We start from the raw sequence: 20517 nt of genomic DNA, 5'->3' as shown, positions 1-20517 counted from the left end.
AATTTGTTGAGCAAGGAGAAGCAGGAGAGCTTTCCATTGACCTGCTGCGGCCGTGAGAAATCTCTCAGCTCCTGATCGTATCAGAAATGTGACAGGAGGTTTCCTTTTAGATCTGTGTCACCAGGTCCAGACTCATGTCCCATTAATCTCGCTTCAGTGAGTAAACATTGCTGAACAGCAGCTCAGAGAGGAAACAATCTCCAGAACTCCCCACTGGAGTTTGAAAATACATTAATATTTTACCGGTTAGTAACGGTCCGGGTGTTGGTCCATTATTACTCTGTTCTGATCAAAACAAATGTCCCAATGAACAGGACGCTTTCTGACCCTGACAGCTCACCCTGAGTCCATCCCACCGGGCAGTGAGTGTGATGGGAAATAATCATCAACCGAAAAGGAGGATTTGATTTTTTTCATTTCAGGATAAAACATTTAATATTGAAATCATATTATTTACAGACAAATAACATCAAGCAATTTCATGTTAGAATCACATCTTGTATCATTTCACAACACCGCATTTGTCGGGTAAAATATAATTCCTGTCTGGTATTTCCACATTTATTTAAAGTATTGTATTGATATCAGTTACTTTGATGTCAATGGATAGTAAAATCAGGTGCACTGAATAACGGGCGCCCGATCCACCACCGCCCGTCTTACGCCACCGCCAAACGTGAAAATCTACTCTCATTGACTCTATTTAATTTTGGATGAAAAATCTTCAGATGTTTCTATGATTTAACTAATGTAACAATTAGATTGAGTGGGCATTTCACGCCGTTCTTCAGCTCCTCTCTGAATTTAGTCTGGGTCACAGCATAAATACACGTGTTGGTGCAGGAACTGAGAAGTTGAAGCATGAATCCGGCTGACTCAATGTCACTGGCTGTATCGTACTTGGCGTTTGTTACACGCAGAGAAATAAAATAAAAAATGAATGTGCTCCATAACAATATAAAACTGCCTGATATACTGAAGAGTAAAATGATGGATTTCCTTCGGTTTTCCATCTCTGGATCCTTGTGATTTTCTCCACTGCTGCGGCCCCGGAGTCCCCGGCGGACTCCACTGGCCACTACAATGTGCCTGGCAGTGAGAACATTGAACAACAAAATCAGAATGAATGGAAGACAAGGCATTATCACAAGACTAAACAAGTCAAACACTGCCCATTCGGGTGAAGTGAAAAAGGTCGGTTTCAATACACAACCCCGGGGTACATTGTCCATTATATATTCCGGGTCAAATACAAAGTACCAGGGAATGTTTAGTAAACAGCTCAGCGCACTTACCACCCCGATAACAGCAGCTGCCGTTTTCTCAGTACAATATTTTGTTTTCAGCTTCTGACAACAAATGGCCACAAATCGATCAAAGGTGAAAGCTACTGTGAACCAGACAGAGGTCGCTGTGGCTGTTAAACTGAGCGTGAGAATGAGACGGCACACGGGGGTAATGGTCAAGAATGAAACTGGGAAATAAATCTCACCAATCCCACTGAATACAACACCAGTGATAACGACCAGGAGATCGGCCACTGCCATTCCCACCAGGTAGCGACTGATACATTTGGAGAGACCGCACTTTCCTCGGGACAGGATCACAATCGCCACCAAGTTAACTGTAGGAGAAAGAGACAGAAGCAGAAAAATTACTGATCAGACCTGGAGGCAAAGTATCAGATTGACAGGATTTGGGGTGAAATTTCCAGCTTTGTTGCTGCAGCAAAGGGTGGAAACTGATTCACTGACCTGGGCAGCGCTTTCGGGCAGAGAAATGTTTTTAAACACAATGATCAATAATGAATTGGGAGATGGATACAGGAAGTGAATAAAATGAGCACCTGATCCACTGGAAGGGCTGAGTGAGGGCGCAGTGCCGGTGGCGAAGGGAGAAGGGATTTTAAGGACCGGGAATTCAACAGGTTAAATCCGGATTCGGGCTCCAGATGGACGAGAAATTGAGCGAAGAGCCGGGAAGATGAGAGGACAGGGGGAGGTGCTGCTGGTTTGTTGCTCTGGGTGAAGAGAGCCGACACGGACCGGCACAAAACGGGAAAGACCAAGATCCGTGGCGGTGAGTTTGATCTTCGGATTGGATTGGAAGAGGCAGCTGCAGGCCGAACGAGTGAGTGAGATTGGGAGAAAGACAAGGAAAATGACATGTCGGAGCTGGAGAGGATTCAGGAACAGATGGTTTGGGAAAACGAATAAACTGAGGCAACGGATGAGGAGACAGATGATTCAATGCAGTGGGAGGAGAGGCTGGGATTCACAGGGAGAGACTGCAGCAGAGTGTTAGAGGAAATCTAATCTATAGGTCCCAGTAACATATTCCATTCAATAAATTCAACCTTTAATTACTTTGGTTATCAGTTTCAATGAACTGCTCATTGGTTGCATAATATGTTCAATAAATTTAATTTGCACAATCAATTAAAATTACATTAAAATACAATAATTGAATTAGCCTCGTCCTTTATTCAATGAAGCTGACACACAGTCTTTAGAATAAAATATCCCAATAATTCAATGCGGTAAAGAAATCACTGATTTTGTTCTTTAATTACATTTCAATTATGTTTATGTATTCAATCAGTAAACAAGTAAATGGAACATTCACATGAACAGACTGAGGACCTGATATCGATAAACACACCCGGCGAGAGTACAATAAAACTCTCACAATCTGACAACATCCTAATAACGCCTTCAAGTCACATTTCCTCTTCATAATTGTACTGGAAGTTTCACCAGTTCATTCCGATCAATTATTCACACCGCTGCTGCTCTCTCTCTCCTCCTCTCTCGGTCTCTGTGTGTGTATCTTTCTCTCTGTCTCTCTCTTTCCCTCCTTTCTTCTCCCCCTAACTCTCGTTTTCCTTCTCAGTTACTTTCTCTATCGCTCCTCTCTATGTCTCCGCACTCTCTCTACTCTCTTTCTCAATGCCCCTTTTTCACTTCCGAGTAAATCCTAACATCCTGCGCCTGCTTTCTCTTCACCAGCCCCGTGTTCCAACGATCCTATTCTTAATGTCAGTTTGTTAAATGGTGAAGCATCTGTGAACAGTTTAATATGGCCACAGATCATCCAAGTCTCCACCTGTTCACCGACACTCTTCACTTCATCTATAATGCATGGAATAAACAGAATTGAATCCCTCTTCCAGACATCTCTCACAATAATTGAAATTCCTTCTCCTGTAATTACAAAGTACAGCGTTAGATGGCGGCATTGTTCAATTAACAAAACACCAACATCATCGCTGCTACTTATAATCTACAGATAAAGAGAAGGGCTCGTGATTCCAACAGATAAAGTGCAAACTGATACAACATAACCTCAAAATATTGCATTTTACAGTGAATTCATCCACAGTTAATCAGAGAATGAGATTGAAAGAATTAGCATCAAACTCAGTTCAGTAATCAGACATCTGAAGCGGCGTCAGATACACACACAATGAAACAATCTTTCATAACAGTGATAACCAAGAAATACATTGAAATTCAAGTTAAACTGAAGCATGTTATTGGGGAGGGAGGACACTGCACTGCCTCCTTGTAACACTGAGACCGTGAGCTGTCTCATGACCAATCACTGAAAACACATTTATGAAAAGAATATTCCAGGACAGGTTAGTTCCACAACATGAAACTGTTAACAGCTCCCGGTGGTCTGATACCAGCTATTAACCCAGACACCTGATTCCAAAGCATTCCTTACAGACAATATTTCAGTAACAATGCCAAGGTTAGATACACAAGATCATAACGCATACAATGCAACTGCTGCAAGACAAAAAGACAAGAGACTTAGGACAGTCGATCAACTGATAGAACAGAACAGTCCACTGCGTAATACACGATGGGAGAAAAATAGTGCCAAGTACAGTAGCAGAGTTAATATGGATTTACACCATGAACAGCTGAGATAATGGCTTACCTGGAACCCCAACGGTTGCAAGAACAGGATAATAAATACATTCTATCTGATACATTACTGAATATCCCATTTCTGTGAGAAGCAATGACTTCTGTTGGCCTGGAAACCGCAGCTCCGGCAGGCAGTCTGTGTGGATTCATTACAGCGATCCCTGATTTATACAGGGGGTAAATCTCCACTGACACGGTTATACCCCTGATCATTGCTATTAGTTACAGTCATCTGAACAAACACATTTCTTCAGCAGCTTTGCCTCCGATGTTAATGATGACGTGGATATATCACAAACTTCTCAAAGTTCAGAACTTGTCTTAATGAGACCTCTCTCAGGAATAAAGTGAAAAGCTGCGCTCAGAAAGGACTGGTCCAACAATGAGCGGCTTCATTTACAGTTTTCATATAATTGTATTGACCATGTTCATTCCTGGTGATTCATTTATACATTTTACAGATTTCTCCATATTATACATTGAATCCCGGGACAAAAACAGACCCGTTTCACTCTATTCCTGCAGTTTCCCAGTTAAGATATGAATTTGGAGTCTCTGACACGAAGGCAGCCTCTAAAAGGGACACCATCCTTTCAGGCATGCCAGAGTAAACAATTTCCCCTATTTGCTCTATAAAAACCCGTCATTACTGTGAACGCCTCTATGAGGTTAATCTTAACCTTAACCTTCTCTGATCTAAGGCGAACAATCCCAGCTTCTCCATTCCCTCCACATAACTGAAGTCCTTCATCCCTGGTATCACCCTGGTAAGTCTCCACTGAACCCTCTCCAAGGCCTTGACATCCTTCTTAACGTGTGATGCCCAGTGTTGCACACAATAGTCTGGCTGAAGCCTAACCAGTCTTTTGTAAACGTTCAACATCACTTCCCTATTTGTGTATTCAATGCCCCTGTTTAGAAACCCATATATGAAGTACACTTGTTTAACCGCCTTATCAACTTGCCCTGCTACCTTCAAAGTTTTGTGAATATGCGCCACCAGGTCCGTCTGCTCTTCCACCACCGTCAAAATAGTGCATTGACTTACATCGAAATTGGTTTATGCCAGCTTTCATGCTCCACACGAGCCCCCTCCCTCCCCACTTCATCTAACCCTATCAGGATACCCTATTCCTTTCTCCATCTTGTGCTTATCTAGCTCCCCCTTAAATACATCTACGTTATTTGCCGCAACTACTGCTTGTGGTAGCGCGTTCCATATTCTTATCACTCTTTAGTAAAGAAGTTTCTCCTGAATTCCCTATTGGATTTATAAGTGACTATCTTATATTTATGACCTCTAATTTTGGACTCGCTCAAAAGTGGAAACATTTTCTCTCCATCTACCCTACCAAACTCGATCATTATCTTAAAGGCCTCTATCAGGTCACCCCTCAGCTTTCTCCTTTCTGCAGAGAAGAGATCCAGCCTGTTCAGCCTTTCCTGATAAGTATGTCTTCTCACTTCTAGTATCATCCTTGTGAATCTTTTTTGCCCTCTCTCCAATGCTTTTATATCTTTCTCTAATATGGAGACCAGAACTGTGCACAGTACTACAAGTGTGGCCTAAACTAGGCTTCACACAAGTTTAACATAACTGCTTTGCTTATCAATTCTACGCCTCCAGATTTGAACCCCAATGCTTGATTTGCCTTTTATAACTTGTGTCGCTACTTTTAGTGATTTGTGTATCTGTGCCCCAAAATTTTATTCTTCGAGCACTTTCTGTACAATACATGGTGAAATGGCCTGACACGGTGGTCTTTCCCCATAGTCCCTTTGCATAGGCTGCACCTCGCTTTATTACATCCCTCAGCACATACTCCTGGACCTTGCAGTATGTCAGTGGACAACATTCGGTCATGCACAGCTCCATCAGCTGGAAGACCAGCAGGTTTCAGGCGGACCAAGGGGCCTCCTTCACCGAGTTGATGGTCTTCCAGCAGCAGTTGATATCTGTCTTGGTGTGCGTACCGGGGAACTGCCCGTAGAGCACAGCATCTTGTGTTAATGAGGTGTTGGGGATGAACCGTGACAGATACAAACGCATCTGTCTCCAGACCTTCTGCACCAAAGGGCATCCCACCAGGAGATGGACGACGACCTCCTCCCCGCCGCAGCCTCGAGGGAAGCTCACGGTGGTGCTGAGGACAGTGAACCTACTGCTGATCGGAGCAAAAGTCGGTGACGTCGTCCATGTATTGGGAGGCCTAAACCTGAGAGCATCCGCTGCCTAGGATAGTCATCCACTGATATCTGCATCCTACCTGATGAACGAAGCAATCTGCTCGATGCAACATACGACCAAGGCCGCGGAGAGAGGACAGACCTGCCTGACTCCAGATCTGATCCGTGAGCTTTCCGACTCCTGCCCGTTGATTCGGACTGTGCTACAGATGTCTATGTAGAGCAGTAAGATCCAATCGCGGATTCCCTCCCCAAAACACATTTTGAAGAGCACGTCCATCATGAACGTGTGGGATATACTGTAAAAGGCCTCCTCCTGGTCCAGGCTGATGAGGCAAGTGTTCACCCCGCTGACCTGCACATAGGCGATCGTATCCCTGAGTGGCGCAAGTCTATTGGAGATCTTCCTGCCGGGTACAATACAGGCCTGATCCGGGTGGATCACTCGCTCCAGAGCACACTTGAGCTAATTGGCGATGACCTTAGACAGAATCTTGTTGTCAACACTTACATGGAAATGAGTGCCCAATTTCTGATTTCTTCCCTCTCCCCCTTCTCCTTGTAGATGAGGGTGATTATGCCTTTCCTCATGGACTCTGACATGCTGCCTGCCAGAAACAAACCTCCGTACACATCCAGTATGTCTGGGCCTATCCAGTCCCACAGAGCCAAGTACAACTCAACTGGTAAATCATCACTCCCCGGAGTTCTACTCTTCTCGAAGGACTGGACGGCCTTTGTCAGCTCGTCCAAGGTCAGTGGCCGATTCATGCTCCCCCGTTCGCTGTCCTCTAAGACCTCCATGATAGAGGACAGGAAGGACTGGGAGGCCGTGCTGTCTCTGGACTTCGTGTTGTACAGCCCGGCATAAAAGGATTTGCTGATCCTCAGTATGTCGGCCTGTGAAGACGTCACTGTGCCGTCTTCCTCCTTCAGGCTGCTGATCTCAGAGGTCTTTCTGTGCAGCTTCTGGAAGAAGTAGCCCGAGCATTTCTCACCCTGCTCCACGGAGCGGACTCTGGGCTGGAAGATTTCCTTGAGGCCTCGGAGAAGAAGAGCGAGGCTTACTGACCCTTCACTTCCTGGAGTTCCTCCCAGATATCGACCCCCATCGACTGCAGCTGCGGCATATCCTGAATGCTTTTCTGGAGCTGTGCCAATTCCCTCTGCCTCTCTCTCGTCTTCTGAACGCCTTTGAGGATGAAGAACCGCTTGATGTTGGACTTGATCGCTTCCCACCAGTGCACCGTGGAGGCGAAGGGGGGGTTGTACGGTCCTCCAACTTGTGTAATCCCTCTTTCGTTCCTTGATGTTCTCCGGGGTCAACAGTCCCACGTTCAGCTTCCAGATCCCGCGACCCGCCCTCTTGTCCTCCAGCGATTGACAGTCGGCCAGTAGGAGGCAGTGGTCAGGAAGAAACACCGGCTGGACGTGGGTGGATCTGATCTTGAGTGTTGGGGACACAAATAGGAAGTCTATCCTGGAACGGACAGTCCCGTCTGGCCTGGACCAGGTGTACCTCTGCGGCGCTCGGTCTGCCGAGTTGCTGAAGACGACATGAAGCTTTGCTTCTTTCACTGCTTCCATCAGGAGTTTGGAAGTGGTGTCCCGTATTCCGCCGCCCCCGCTGGATCGTCCAGCCGCATTGGTGATGCAGGTGAAGCCTCCGGCGAGAACGATCGGCCTGGACGTCGCCAGCAGCATCGGGAGATGCTGGAAGACCTCCAGAATCTCGGTGTTGAGGATCGTACACATTAGAATCATAGAATCATAGAAAGTTTACAGCACGAAAGGAGGCCATTCAGCCCATCGAATCAGTGCCGCTCAATGCAACAGCAATCCACTAGTCCCAGTCCCCCGCCCTATCCCCGTAGCGCTGCTTTTTTTTACTTTCAAGTGCTGATCCAGTTCCCTTTTGAAGGCCATGATTGAATCTGCCTCCACCATTCCCTCGGGCAGTGCATTCCAGATCATAACCACTGGCGGTGTCGAAAAGTTTTTCCTTTTCTTTTGCCAGTCACCTGAAATCGACACCCTTTGGTTCTTGACCCTTCTGCCAATGGGAACAGTTTCTCGCTATCTACTCTGTCTGGACACTTCATTATTTTGAATACCTCCATCAAATCTCCTTGAAACCTGTCTGTTCCAAGGAGAAAAACACCAGCTTCTCCAGTCTATCGACGTAACTAAAGTCCGTCATCCCTGGAATCATTCTAGTAAATCTCTTCTGCACCCTCTCTAAGGCCTTCACATCTTTCCTGAAGTGCGGTGCTCAGAAATTGATACAATGCTCCAGTTGTGGCCGAACCAGTGTTTAATAAAGGTTCATCATGACTTCCTTACTTTTGTACTCTATGCCTCTATTGATAAAGCCCAGGATCCGGTATGCTTTTTAACCGCTTTCTCAAACTGTTCTGCCACCTTCAACGATGTATGTCCACATATCCCCAGATCTCTCTGTTCCTGTACGCCTTTTAGAATTGTGTGCTCTAGTTTATATTGCCTCTCCTCGTTTTTCCAACTGAAATGTACCACTTTGCAATTTTCTGCGTTAAATTTCATCTGCTACGTGTCCGCCCATTTCACCAGCCTGTCCATATCCTCTTGAAGTCTATCACAATCCTCCTCACTGTTCACTACCCTTCCAAGTTTCGTGCCATCTGCAAATTTTGAAATTATGCCCTGTACACCAAAGTCCAAGTCATTAATAACTATCAAGAAAAGCAGTGGTCCCAGCTCCAACCCCTGTGGAACACCACTGTATACCCCCTCCAGTCCGAAAAACAACCATTCACCACTACTTTCTGCTTCGTGTCCCTTAGCCAATTCTGTATCCATATCGCTACTGCCCTCTTTATTCCATGGGCTGCCATATTGATGACAAGCCTACCATGCGGTACTTTATCAAACGCCTTTTGAAAGTCCAGAGACACCACATCAGCTGTACTGTCCTCATGTACCCTCTCTGTGACCTCATCAAAAAACTCTATCAGGTTAGTTAAACACGATTTGCCTTTAACAAATCCGTGCTGACTTTCCCTAATCAATTCACCCTCGTCCAAGTGACTGTTAATTCTGTCCCGGATTATCGTTTCTTACTTCCCTCAGCAACCTGGGATGCATCCCATCTGGACCAGGTTACTTATCTACTTTAAGCACAGCTAGCCTTTCAATTACCTCTTCTTTACCAATTTTTAGCCAATCCAGTACCTCAACTATATCTTCCTTTATTGAGATTCTGGCAGCATTTTCTTCCTTGGTAAAGACAGATGTAATGTATTCATTTAGTACCTCGGCCATCCCCTCTGCCTCCAAGAGTAGATCTCCTTTATGGTCCCTAATCAGGCCCACCCCTCCTCTTATTACACGTTTACTGCTTACATGCCTGTAGAAAACTTTGGGATTCCCTTTTATGTTGGCCACAGTCAGAGCGGGATGTTCTTGTACAGAATGTCTGCTATGAGCAGGCGGCCCTCCACCACCTCCTTAACCTCGGTGATGGTGAATTGACGTCCTTGCAGCAGAATCCCCAGGCCCGAGGATTGACTATCGTTGATTCCCGACCAGTTCGACTGCCCGTGGGTCCAAATGCGTGACCACTGTCGGTAGTTTGCTAAGGTGCGGGATCACACACTCCTGCAACAACAGCATGTCCTTCTTGACCCTCGATAGGTCGTTCAGAGTTGCAGCACACCGTGTAGTAGCTTTAACGTTACCGTCCATTTCCAACCCTCGGGCCAGATTTTGCATTGGTGTCATGTGCAGGAACTTCTGGACAGTCCTTGGGCTGACGACATAGGCCTGTCCTCCTTTGGGAGAGGGTCTGCGTTCGGCGGTCAACGGCGGGATTTCTTGTGGTGGTATGTCCGTCACTTCTGCGGCCAAGTCCAGCTCCTCGGCCTTTGCTGTTTGTGCGTTCTCCGTGAATGTCGTGCTGCTCCTAGTGTTCCGGATTTGGGGTGCGTTGGATGCGTCCCTGCTCCCGGTGTCCCAGAGCGGGGTGTTACTGTTCCCGAGTCCCGGGAGTGGGAGCGTGCTGTCTGTGACACTTCTCCCGGTGCTCCAGAGCGGGATGTTCCTGCTCCCAAGTCCCTGGAGTGGGAGCGTGCTGTCGGTGACACTTCTCCCGGTGCTCCAGATCGGGATGTTCCTGCTCCCAAGTCCCCGGAGTGGGAGCGTGCTGTCTGTGACACTTCTCCCGGTGCTCCAGATCGGGATGTTCCTGCTCCCGAGTCCCTGGAGTGGGAGCGTGCAGTCTGTGACAGTTCTCCCGGTGCTCCAGATCGGGATGTTCCTGCTCCCGAATCCCTGGAACCGGGAGCGTGCTGTCTGTGTCTCTTCTCACTGTTGCGTTTTGCCACTTCCTTTGATGAAGGCGGGGTCTCCCCCCTTTTTTCCTGTTCATCAGTCGAGGAGCAGCCGCTGTTGTCCATTGAGGGCTCGAAGCGCCTTTTGCTGCCGGTCCAACCTTTGATGTCAGTTCCCCTGATCCGACAGGACTTCCTCTTTTTCTTTTTCTGTGTGGTCCATCCTTCTTCCGCCCCTGGTTGACCTTACATCGGCTCAGGGAGAGTCTCGGGATCGACTGTCGGGGCTTGGTTGGTTTTCTTGACGCTCCCTCCCTTTTCCTTTTCCTCCTCTTGGTCTTTGGCTTTTTCACAGGAGTCGCCGAAGTGGGGGAAGGGGTCTTACCTCCATTGGTGCAGCCACGACTGCGGCTTTCCTCACCTGCGTGCCCTGCCCTCCTGTCAGTCCAGTGCCTGTTGTCTATCTTGCTGCAGTTTCTACAGATCACCTCGTGCCCGGGTTTGCCGCAGGAGCGACACACTCTGGGCTGCCCCTGGTACACCGCACACCCACGACTCGTCCCAATCACGAAGCTTGAGGGGAGGTGAGTGATGTTTCCCGGGCCATTCACACTCAGCGTCGCCGTGATGCTCCTCTCGTTCGTCCAGATCACGAACATTACCTCGATGTTGATGCTCCAGTCCGCGCCATCCACGTTTCTCCTGAGGAATGTCAGCACATCCATGACGGGCACATGTGTGTTGAACATGTGGACCGTCAGGGGCCCTTCCTTCCCCAGTGGGGGTGTGAAGAGCGGCTCCTCAGTGTGAAGTGACAGCGGCCCTTCCATCCCCAGTGGGAGTGTGAAGAGCAGTGTGTGTGATAGATGGATAGAGAGATAGATAGATAGAGAGACAGGTAGATAGATAGTTAAATAGATGGATGGAGAGATAGATGGATAGAGAGATATATAGGTAGATAGATGGATAGAGAGAAATATGGATAGAGAGATAGATGGATAGATAGATGGCGAGATAGATAGATAAGATAGATAGATACATTTAAAGCAGTGGAGAGACAACAATACATACAAATCAGTCGAAGTAGATTTATATTGATTTTTAATAAGGTGAAAATAACAATGGATATATTGAAAGAGATAAAGAAACATAAAATTAGTAGAAAGAGAGCACGATAGACAGATTTATAATTAGAGACAGAGTTAGAGATTGGCAGAAGGAGCGATGGAGAAGTGGAGTAAGTTGGAACATTGGGGGCGGGGAGTGGGTGCAGGAATAGTCTGTCTTTTTGTGATAGTTTAATTGAAATGTATTGAGTCAATTGAAGATCAATTAGCAATGGACAACTACAAATTGCCCGGTACAAACTCAAATATCCCTCGCCCCAATAAAGCTATGCTGGTAAAGAAACAACTCTATTGACACCCAAACTGAACGGCATCAAATCAGCAAAGGTTACTTGAAAGGCATCTAGTGATGAGCTTCAGACTGAATGTACTGGGGATGTTGTACTGAATTAGGCCGACCATGGAAGGCCCTGCAGTGATACTACATATCACGTGTTTCTCTGTTCTAATGTTGAGAAAAGACTCGAAATTAATTGAATACAACTGCAGTTCCTGAACGGGACTTTCTCCTTCACCTTAATATCCTCTAAACAGATCCGCCGCCTATCAAAGTCAACCTGCTTGACCTGTTCGGACTTTGACATTTGAGTTAATGATTAGTTTTGGGGTACATCGGAACATAGGAAGAGGAGTAGGCCAATCAACCCCTCGTGCCTGCTCCACCATTTGATAAGGTCATGGCTGATCTGTGATCTAACTCCATATATCTGCCTTTAGCCCATATCCCTTCATACATTTGGTGGCCAAAAAGCTATCTATCTCCGATTTAAATTTAGCAATTGAGCTAGTATCAATTTTCCGTTTGCAGAAGAGAGTTCCAAACTTCTACCACCCTTTGTGTGTAGTACTGTGTTAGTTTGAGGTGCTGGATTCTTTTGAGGAACACTCTTGGTTTGAGCTGCTGCAATTGTTTGAGGAACACTCTTGGTTTGAGGTGCTGTAATTGTTTGAGGAACACTATTCGTTTGAGGTGCTGTATTTGTTTGAGGAACACTATTAGTTTGAGGTGCTGTATTTGTTTAGGTCCAGTATTAGTTTGACGTGCTGTATTTGTTTGAGGACCACTAATAGTTTGAAGTGCTGTATTTGTTTAGGTCCAGTATTAGTTTGGGGTACTGTATTAGTTTGAGGAACACTATTAGTTTGAGGTGCGGTATTTGTTTGAGGAACACTATTAGTTTGAAGTGCTGTATTAATTTGAAGTGCTGTATTGTTTGAGGAACACTATTAGTTTGAGGTGCGGTATTTGTTTGAGTTCCTGTATTAATTCGAAGTACAGTATTCGTTTAAGGTGCTGTATTAGTTTGAGGTGCTGTATTAATTCGAGATACGGTATCAGTTTGAGGTACTGTATTTGTTTGAAGTACTGTATTAATTCGAGGTACAGTATTAGTTTGAGGTGCTGCGTTAGTTTGAGGTGCTGTATTAGTTTGAGATGCTGTACTAATTTGAGGCAATATATTAGTTTGAGGTACTGTATTAGCCTGAGGTGCTGTATCAGTTTGAGGTGTTCTTTAGTTTGAGGTGTTGTATTGGCTTGAGGTGCTCCATTAGTATGAGGTGCATATTAGTTTGAGGTGCTGTATTAGTTTGAGGTGTTGTAGTAGTTTGTGGTTTTATATTAGTTTCAGAATCTGTATCAGTTTGAGGTGATGTATTAGATTAAGGTGTTGTATTCGTTTGAGGTACTGTATTAGTTTGAGGTAATTTATTAGTTTGAGATGCTGTATTAGATTGAGATGCTGTATGAGTTTGAGGTATTATATTAGTTTCAGGTTCTGTATCGGTTTGAGGTACTGTATTAGTTTAAGGTGTTGTATTTGTTAGAACATAAGAACATAAGAAATTGGAGCAGGAGTAGGCCAATCGGCCCCTCGAGCCTGCTCCGCCATTCAATAAGATCATGGCTGATCTGATCCCAACCACAAATCTAAAGAACACAAGAAGTCGGAGCAGGACCCGGCCACATAGCCCCTGGGCCCTCTCCGCCACCCACAGGGCATTGACCGATCCGAACTCAGCTTCATGTCCAATTTCCTGCCCGCTCCCCATAACCCCTAATTCCCTTTACTTCTAGGAAACTGTCTATTTCTGTTTTAAATTTATCTAATGATGTAGCTTCCACAGCTTCCTGGGGCAGCAAATTCCACAGACCGACCACCCTCTGAGTGAAGAAGTTTCTCCTCATCTCAGTTTTGAAAGAGCAGCCCCTTATTCTAAGATTATGCCCCCTAGTTCTAGTTTCACCTATCTTTGGGAACATCCTTACTGCATCCACCCGATCAAGACCCTTCACAATCTTATATGTTTCAATAAGATCGCCTCTCATTCTTCTGAACTCCAATGAGTAGAGTCCCAATCTACTCAACCTCTCCTCATATGTCCGCCCCCTCATCCCCGGGATTAACCGAGTGAACCTTCTTTGTACTGCCTCGAGAGCAAGTATGTCTTTTCTTAAGTATGGAGACCAAAACTGTATGCAGTATTCCAGGTGCGGTCTCACCAATACCTTATATAACTGCAGCAATACCTCCTTGTTTTTATATTCTATCCCCCTAGCAATAAAAGCCAACATTCCGTTGGCTTTCTTGATCACCTGCTGCACCTGCATACCAACTTTTTGATTTTCTTGCACTAGGACCCCCAGATCCCTTTGTACTGCAGTACTTTCCAGTCTCTCGCCATTAAGAAAATAACTTGCTCTCTGATTTTTCCTGCCAAAGTGCATAACCTCACATTTTCCAATATTATATTGCATCTGCCAAATCTCCGCCCACTCACCCAGCCTGTCTATATCCCCTTGCAGGTTTTTTATGTCCTCCTCACTCTCTACTTTCCCTCCCATCTTAGTATCATCTGCAAATTTTGATATGTTGCACTCGGTCCCCTCCTCCAAATCGTTAATATAGATTGTAAAGAGTTGGGGACCCAGCACCGACCCCTGTGGAACACCACTGGTTACTGGTTGCCAGTCCTAAAATGAACCATTTATCCCAACTCTCTGCTTCCTGTTCGATAACCAATCCTCCACCCATGCCAGAATATTACCCCCAATCCCGTGATTTTTTATCTTAAGTAATAATCTTTTATGTGGCACCTTGTCGAATGCCTTCTGGAAGTCTAAATACACTATGTCCACTGGTTCCCCTTTATCCACCCTATACGTTATATCCTCGAAGAACTCAAGCAAATTTGTCAGACATGACTTCCCCTTCATAAAGCCATGCTGACTTTGTCCTATTAAATTATGCTTATCTAAATGTTCCGTTACTGTCTCCTTAATAATAGACTCCAAAATTTTACCCACCACAGATGTTAAGCTAACTGGCCTATAATTTCCAGCCTTCTGCCTACTACCCTTTTTAAATAACGGTGTTACATTAGCAGTTTTCCAATCTGCCGGGACCTCTTCTGAGTCCAGGGAATTTTGGAAAACTATCACCAAAGCATCCACAATCCCTACTGCCACTTCCCTCAAGACCCTAGGATGGAAGCCATCAGGTCCAGGGGATTTATCCGCCTTGAGTCCCATTATTTTACTGAGTACCATCTCCTGAGTGATTTTAATCGTATTTAGCTCCTCCCCCCCGAGAGTCCCCTGTTTGTCCAGTGTTGGGATATTCTTAGTGTCCTCTACTGTAAAGACTGAAACAAAATATTTGTTCAGCATTTTTGCCATCTCCATGTTTCCCACCATTAATTTCCCGGTCTCATCCTCTAAGGGACCTATGTTTGCCTTAGCCACCCTTTTTCTTTTTATATAACTATAGAAACTCTTTCTATCTGTTTTTATATTTTTTGCTAATTTCTTTTCATAATCTAACTTCCCTTTCTTAATCAATCCTTTCGTTACTTTTTGCTGGCTTTTGAAGAATTCCCAATCTTCTATCCTCCCACTAAGTTTGGCTACCTTATATGTCCTTGTTTTTAGTCGGATACTATCCTTGATTTCTTTACTTAGCCACGGATGGCTGTCATTTCTTTTACACCCTTTTTTCCTCAGTGGAATATATTTATTTTGAAAGTTGTAAAATAACTCCCTAAATGAACACCACTGCTCATGTACCGTCTTACCCTTTAATCTATTTTCCCAGTCCACTTTAATCAATTCCGCTCTCATACCATCATAGTCTCCTTTATTCAAGCTCAGTACGCTTGTTTGAGAATCAACCTTCTCACCCTCTAATTGGATATGGAATTCAACCATGTTGTGGTCGCTCGTTCCAAGGGGATCCTTAACTAGGACATTATTAATTAATCCTGACTCATTACACAGGACCAGGTCCAAGGTTGCCTGCCCCCTTGTAGGATCAGATACATACTGCTCAAGAAATCCATCCCTGATGCACTCAATGAACTCGTCCTCAAGGCTGCTCTGCCCAATTTGATTTGTCCAGTTAATATGATAATTAAAATCCCCCATAATTATGGCTGTTCCCTTATTACATGCCCCGACTATCTCCTGATTAATACTTCTTCCAGCAGAGTTGCAACTATTAGGAGGCCTATATACTACTCCCACTAATGTTTTTTTCCCTTATTATTCCTTATCTCCACCCAAACTGTTTCATTATCTTGATGCTTTGTCCCAATATCATTTCTCTGTATTACAGTGATTTCTTCCTTTATTAACATAGCCACCCCACCTCCCCTTCCTTCCTGCCTGTCCTTCCTGATTGTTAAATACCCTGGCATATTTAATTCCCAGTCGTCGTCACCCTGCAGCCATGTTTCTGTAATGGCCACAAGATCATACCCATACGTAGTTATTTGTGCCGTTAACTCGTCCATTTTATTACGAATGCTACGTGCATTCAGATAATGAACTTTCAAATCTGTTTTGTGACGCTTAGTTCCTGCTTTTTCCTTTTTTAACACTTTACCTATTACTCCATACCTTCTGTCCCTTCCTGTTACGCTTTCCTCTCTCTCCCTGCTCAGGTTCCCAACCCCCTGCCACTTTAGTTTAAACCCTCCCCAACAGCACTAGCAAACACTCCTCCTAGGACAGCAGTCCCGGCCCTGCCCAGGTGCAGACCATCCGGTTTGTACTGGTCCCACCTCCCCCAGAACCGTTTCCAGTGTCCCAGGAATTTGAATCCCTCCCCCTTGCACCATTCCTCTAGCCACGTATTCATTTGAAATATCCTCCTATTTCTACTCTGACTAGCACGTGGCACTGGCAGCAATCCTGAGATTACTACCTTTGAGGTCCTATTTTTTAATTTACCTCCTAACTCCCTATATTCTGCTTTTAGGACCTCATCCCCTTTTTTACCTATATCGTTGGTGCCTATGTGCACCACGACAGCTGGCTGTTCGCCCTCCCCCTCCAAAATGTTCTGTAGCCGCTCCGAGACATCCTTGATCCTTGCACCAGGGAGGCAACACACCATCCTGGAGTCTCGGTTGCGGCCGCAGAAACGCCTGTCTATTCCCCTTACAATTGAGTCCCCTATCACTATAGCTCTGCCACTCTTTTTCCTCCCAGCCTGTGCAGCAGAGCTACCCGTGGTGCCAGGAAGTTGGCTGCTGCTGCCTTCCCCTGATAAGTCATCCCCCCCAACAGCATCCAAAGTGGCATATCTGTTTGAGAGGGGGATGGCCACAGGGGACCCCTGCACTACCTGCCTGCATCTCTTACTCTTCCTGGTGGTCACCCATTAGTTTGATGTACTTTATTAGTTTGAGACGATGTATTAGCATGAGGTATTATATTAGTTTCAGATTCTCTATCCGTTTGAGGTACTGTATTAGTTTGAGGTACTGTTTAATTTGAGAAGCTCGATCAATTTGAGGTGTTATATTAGTTGGGGTATCTGTATTGTGAGGAAAGAGTTAGTCTTTATATTGAAGTAATATTAACCTTTTGCTTTTGACTCTTAAGTAAGGAAGTATAAATATCTGTTGGGAGAATGAAACTACAATCATAAGACAGATTTGCTTCATTTGATATGCATGCATATGATTAATATAGAGACTAGTAGATTCTGAAGTCCAGAAATTCATTGATTTTAGCTGATATCATTATACTCGTAAGTTTAATTATTCTTTCGATATAAACAATTCTCTGACCATCATAACAAGGCCTTTAAATCATTCAGAGCTGGTGTGTATGTGTGTCAGGCAGCATTGTGTGCTATTCGTCTTACCAGCTTCACAGGGAAGCAGGAGAGGTGTGAGATCTGTCTGATTGCAACGTATCATTCCAAGCTGACGAAGCGGGAAAGGGCTGTACTGGTGAGAGATAAACACCATTCTGCTTTCTGGTCAATGGGCAAGCCCATATGTTTTAACGAACAAGTTCAAAAGTTATAGTTATAATTAATGCCTAAAGCAGAACACCTGGCTGTGCGGAAGGAGCCTGTTTGCACCACAAGGCGACATCTAGTGGAGGAGTGTAGTTAGGTGATGAGGGAAGTGATACTCTGATAACATCGGAAATGCTGGAAACCATCAGCAGGTCAGGCAGAATCTGTGGAGAGAGAAACAGAGTTAATGTTTCAGGTCAATGACCTTTCATCAGAACCAAGTTGGGCAGTTGTGTTAGGTAATAGTATGAAACATGGGAATTGTTTCACTCATGTGGGGTGATTTGGAGACTTTTCAGTCTTTGGAAGTTCAAGGTCAAAAGTAAAATAAGGGCTTCTCCGGGATTTGAACCAGGACCTCTTATATATTTGGATTAATAACCACAAAGCGAGAATCAACCCCTGGATGAACCAGCCCACGGATACAAAACAATGCACTCAAGAGTCAGCTATCGTAAAACACTTTTTGGTGGCTATCCTTGATAAGCAATTATGAGTACAGGTTGCAAAGACTAGACTTGCATTCTCTTGAGTATAGAATATTAAGAGGTGATCTAATTGAGGTGTTTAAGATGATTAAAGGATTTGACAGGGCAGATAGAGACTATTTCCACTGGTGGGGAGACTCCAGAACAAGGGTGTGTAACGTTAAAATTAGAGCTTGGCCGTCCAGGGGTGATGTCAGGAAGCACTTCTTCACAAAAAGGGGAGTGGAAATCTGGAACTATCTCCCCTAAAAAGCTGTTGAGGCTGGGGGTCAATTGAAAATTTCAAAACTGAGATTGATAGATTTTGGGGCTAATTCGGGAGTTTAATGACTTTGAAATTTTTTTCCCTGTGACTTGTATAGTTTCGATCGATGAAATGTTCGTGAAAAGTGTCAGTGTAAAGAGAGTCAGCAGGTCATGTTTTCCATTGACACTTCCTTCAGACCTGAGACCGAAAAGTTTGTCGTTTTCATAGTGTTGCGGTTATCGTGTTCACCAGTTACATGCAGAAAATGCCCGATTTGATCTCGGAGGGAAGCATTTTGTTGGGATTTGCTCCCCATAAATCTCCAGGGTCGAGTTTCTTCAAGTGTGAAAGGGGATACAAACCTTTTTAAATTTAACAGCGGCTGCACCGGATTCCTGGTATAATAAGCACGAAACATTTTTAAGCAGACTCCTAAAATACATAATGTAAAATGGGAAGGGATAAAAGTTCATGAAATGCAAAGCGCAAAGATTTATTAACGTTTCAATTGTCAGTTCGCAAACAAGTTAGCATTTCCTTCAGTGTGTAACAGAACGTATGAATGGTGATTGAAAAGAACAATAAGTGTCTCACAGACTTGAATTATTTTTGTGCAATGAACTATTCCCAACCACAAGGGAACACTGCATCAATCATATATATTTAAGTAAGTAATAAGTATATATAAATATATAATCAATGCCATCAGTTAACCTCGTGGCGCAACGGTAGCGCATTTGACGCCAAATCAGAAAGCTGCGTGTCCAAATTACGTCGAAGTTACTATTTATCTTCCCATTCATAGGAGCCTGGATCATTTGGGAATTAATGCTTTTTAACAATAAACGGAACTTTGGACACTAGTTCTGCGGTGCCAGGGAGGGAAGCGCCCTTTCAAAATAAACTACTGGTAGCGGTGAGCAAGTTAAGGCACAGCAGGTGTTGGGACAAGTGAGTGAACCGTCTTAGTTCAGTTGGTTGTTGCTTAAACGCCCGGGTGCTTGATTCTGACACATTGATGGGCCCGACAGACAAGGAAGTAGCAGTGTCCTCAGGCTTGGCTAGCTCAGTCGGTAGAGGCATTCACCTCAGGATCGTGGGTGCTAGTTTCAACTTTTATGCTGCACTCATAAGCAGACCCCAGCGCTCCATTTTCGCTGAAATGGAGAATTTCTCGGCCACCTTTTTCTTGATATCACAAATGCTGGCGTGCGAGTGAAAGGGGCCCTCCTCTTCACTGTGAGTGCAAGAGACAAGTCTGTAGGTACCGCGTGGCGTCCAATGAATGTCAAAGCTTTGAAAGAAGAGTTAGCGATTCAGGTACACAAACCTCGCTGGTGGATAATCAATGTTTTTGTCAAAGGTTCCAGCCTTGCCTTCATCTCTTGCCCTTTGCAAGGCACTTTTTCCGGTTTAAATGTACAAACTGGGTGAGTTGGTGATCGGGGGGACTGCAGTAGACTCAGCGGCCCCGAGTGAGACACAGAAAAATCCGCCCAAGCCCTGTCCCAATGTACGTTTGTGGAAGTAAACACGGGAGGGGACGGTGTGACGTTCCAGTCAAACCTCCTGTCCGGGAACGCCTCGATTTTAAAATTCTCATCCTTGCTTTCAAATCCCACCATGGCCCTCGCCCCACCCTACCTCTGTAACCTACAACCCTCCCAGATCATGTGGCGACAAGGGCAGGTCAGAGCATGGGGATTCAGCGGCGAGTGACTCAGCTCCTGACTCCCCAAAGCCTTTCCACCATTCACAAGGCACAAGTCAGGAGTGGATGATTGCAGCTCCAACAACACTCAAGAAGCTCGACACCATCCAAGACAAAGTAGCCCGCTTGATTGGCACCCCATCCACCACCCTAAACATTCATTCCCTTCACCACTGGCGCAATGTGGCTGCAGTGTGTACC

General features: G+C 45.1%; 1 protein-coding gene across 1 annotated transcript; it reads right to left on the bottom strand.

Moving 5' to 3' along the window:
- Window positions 1-734: 734 nt before the first annotated feature.
- LOC137313353 (neuropeptide SIFamide receptor-like) lies at window positions 735-1547 on the bottom strand. Its single transcript, XM_067979478.1, has one exon. It carries the CDS (start codon window positions 1545-1547, stop codon window positions 735-737), a length of 813 nt encoding a protein of 270 aa, XP_067835579.1.
- Between the last annotated feature and the right edge of the window lie 18970 nt (window positions 1548-20517).

The sequence above is a fragment of the Heptranchias perlo genome, unplaced genomic scaffold (genome assembly GCF_035084215.1).
Source record: "Heptranchias perlo isolate sHepPer1 unplaced genomic scaffold, sHepPer1.hap1 HAP1_SCAFFOLD_47, whole genome shotgun sequence".
NCBI classification, from domain to species: domain Eukaryota; kingdom Metazoa; phylum Chordata; class Chondrichthyes; order Hexanchiformes; family Hexanchidae; genus Heptranchias; species Heptranchias perlo.
This window is presented reverse-complemented; position numbering and strand designations above follow the sequence as displayed.

Bases quoted from the DNA above. Each gene is read 5' to 3' on its own strand.
- LOC137313353 (XM_067979478.1), bottom strand. From the start codon at position 1,547: ATGGCAGTGGCCGATCTCCTGGTCGTTATCACTGGTGTTGTATTCAGT.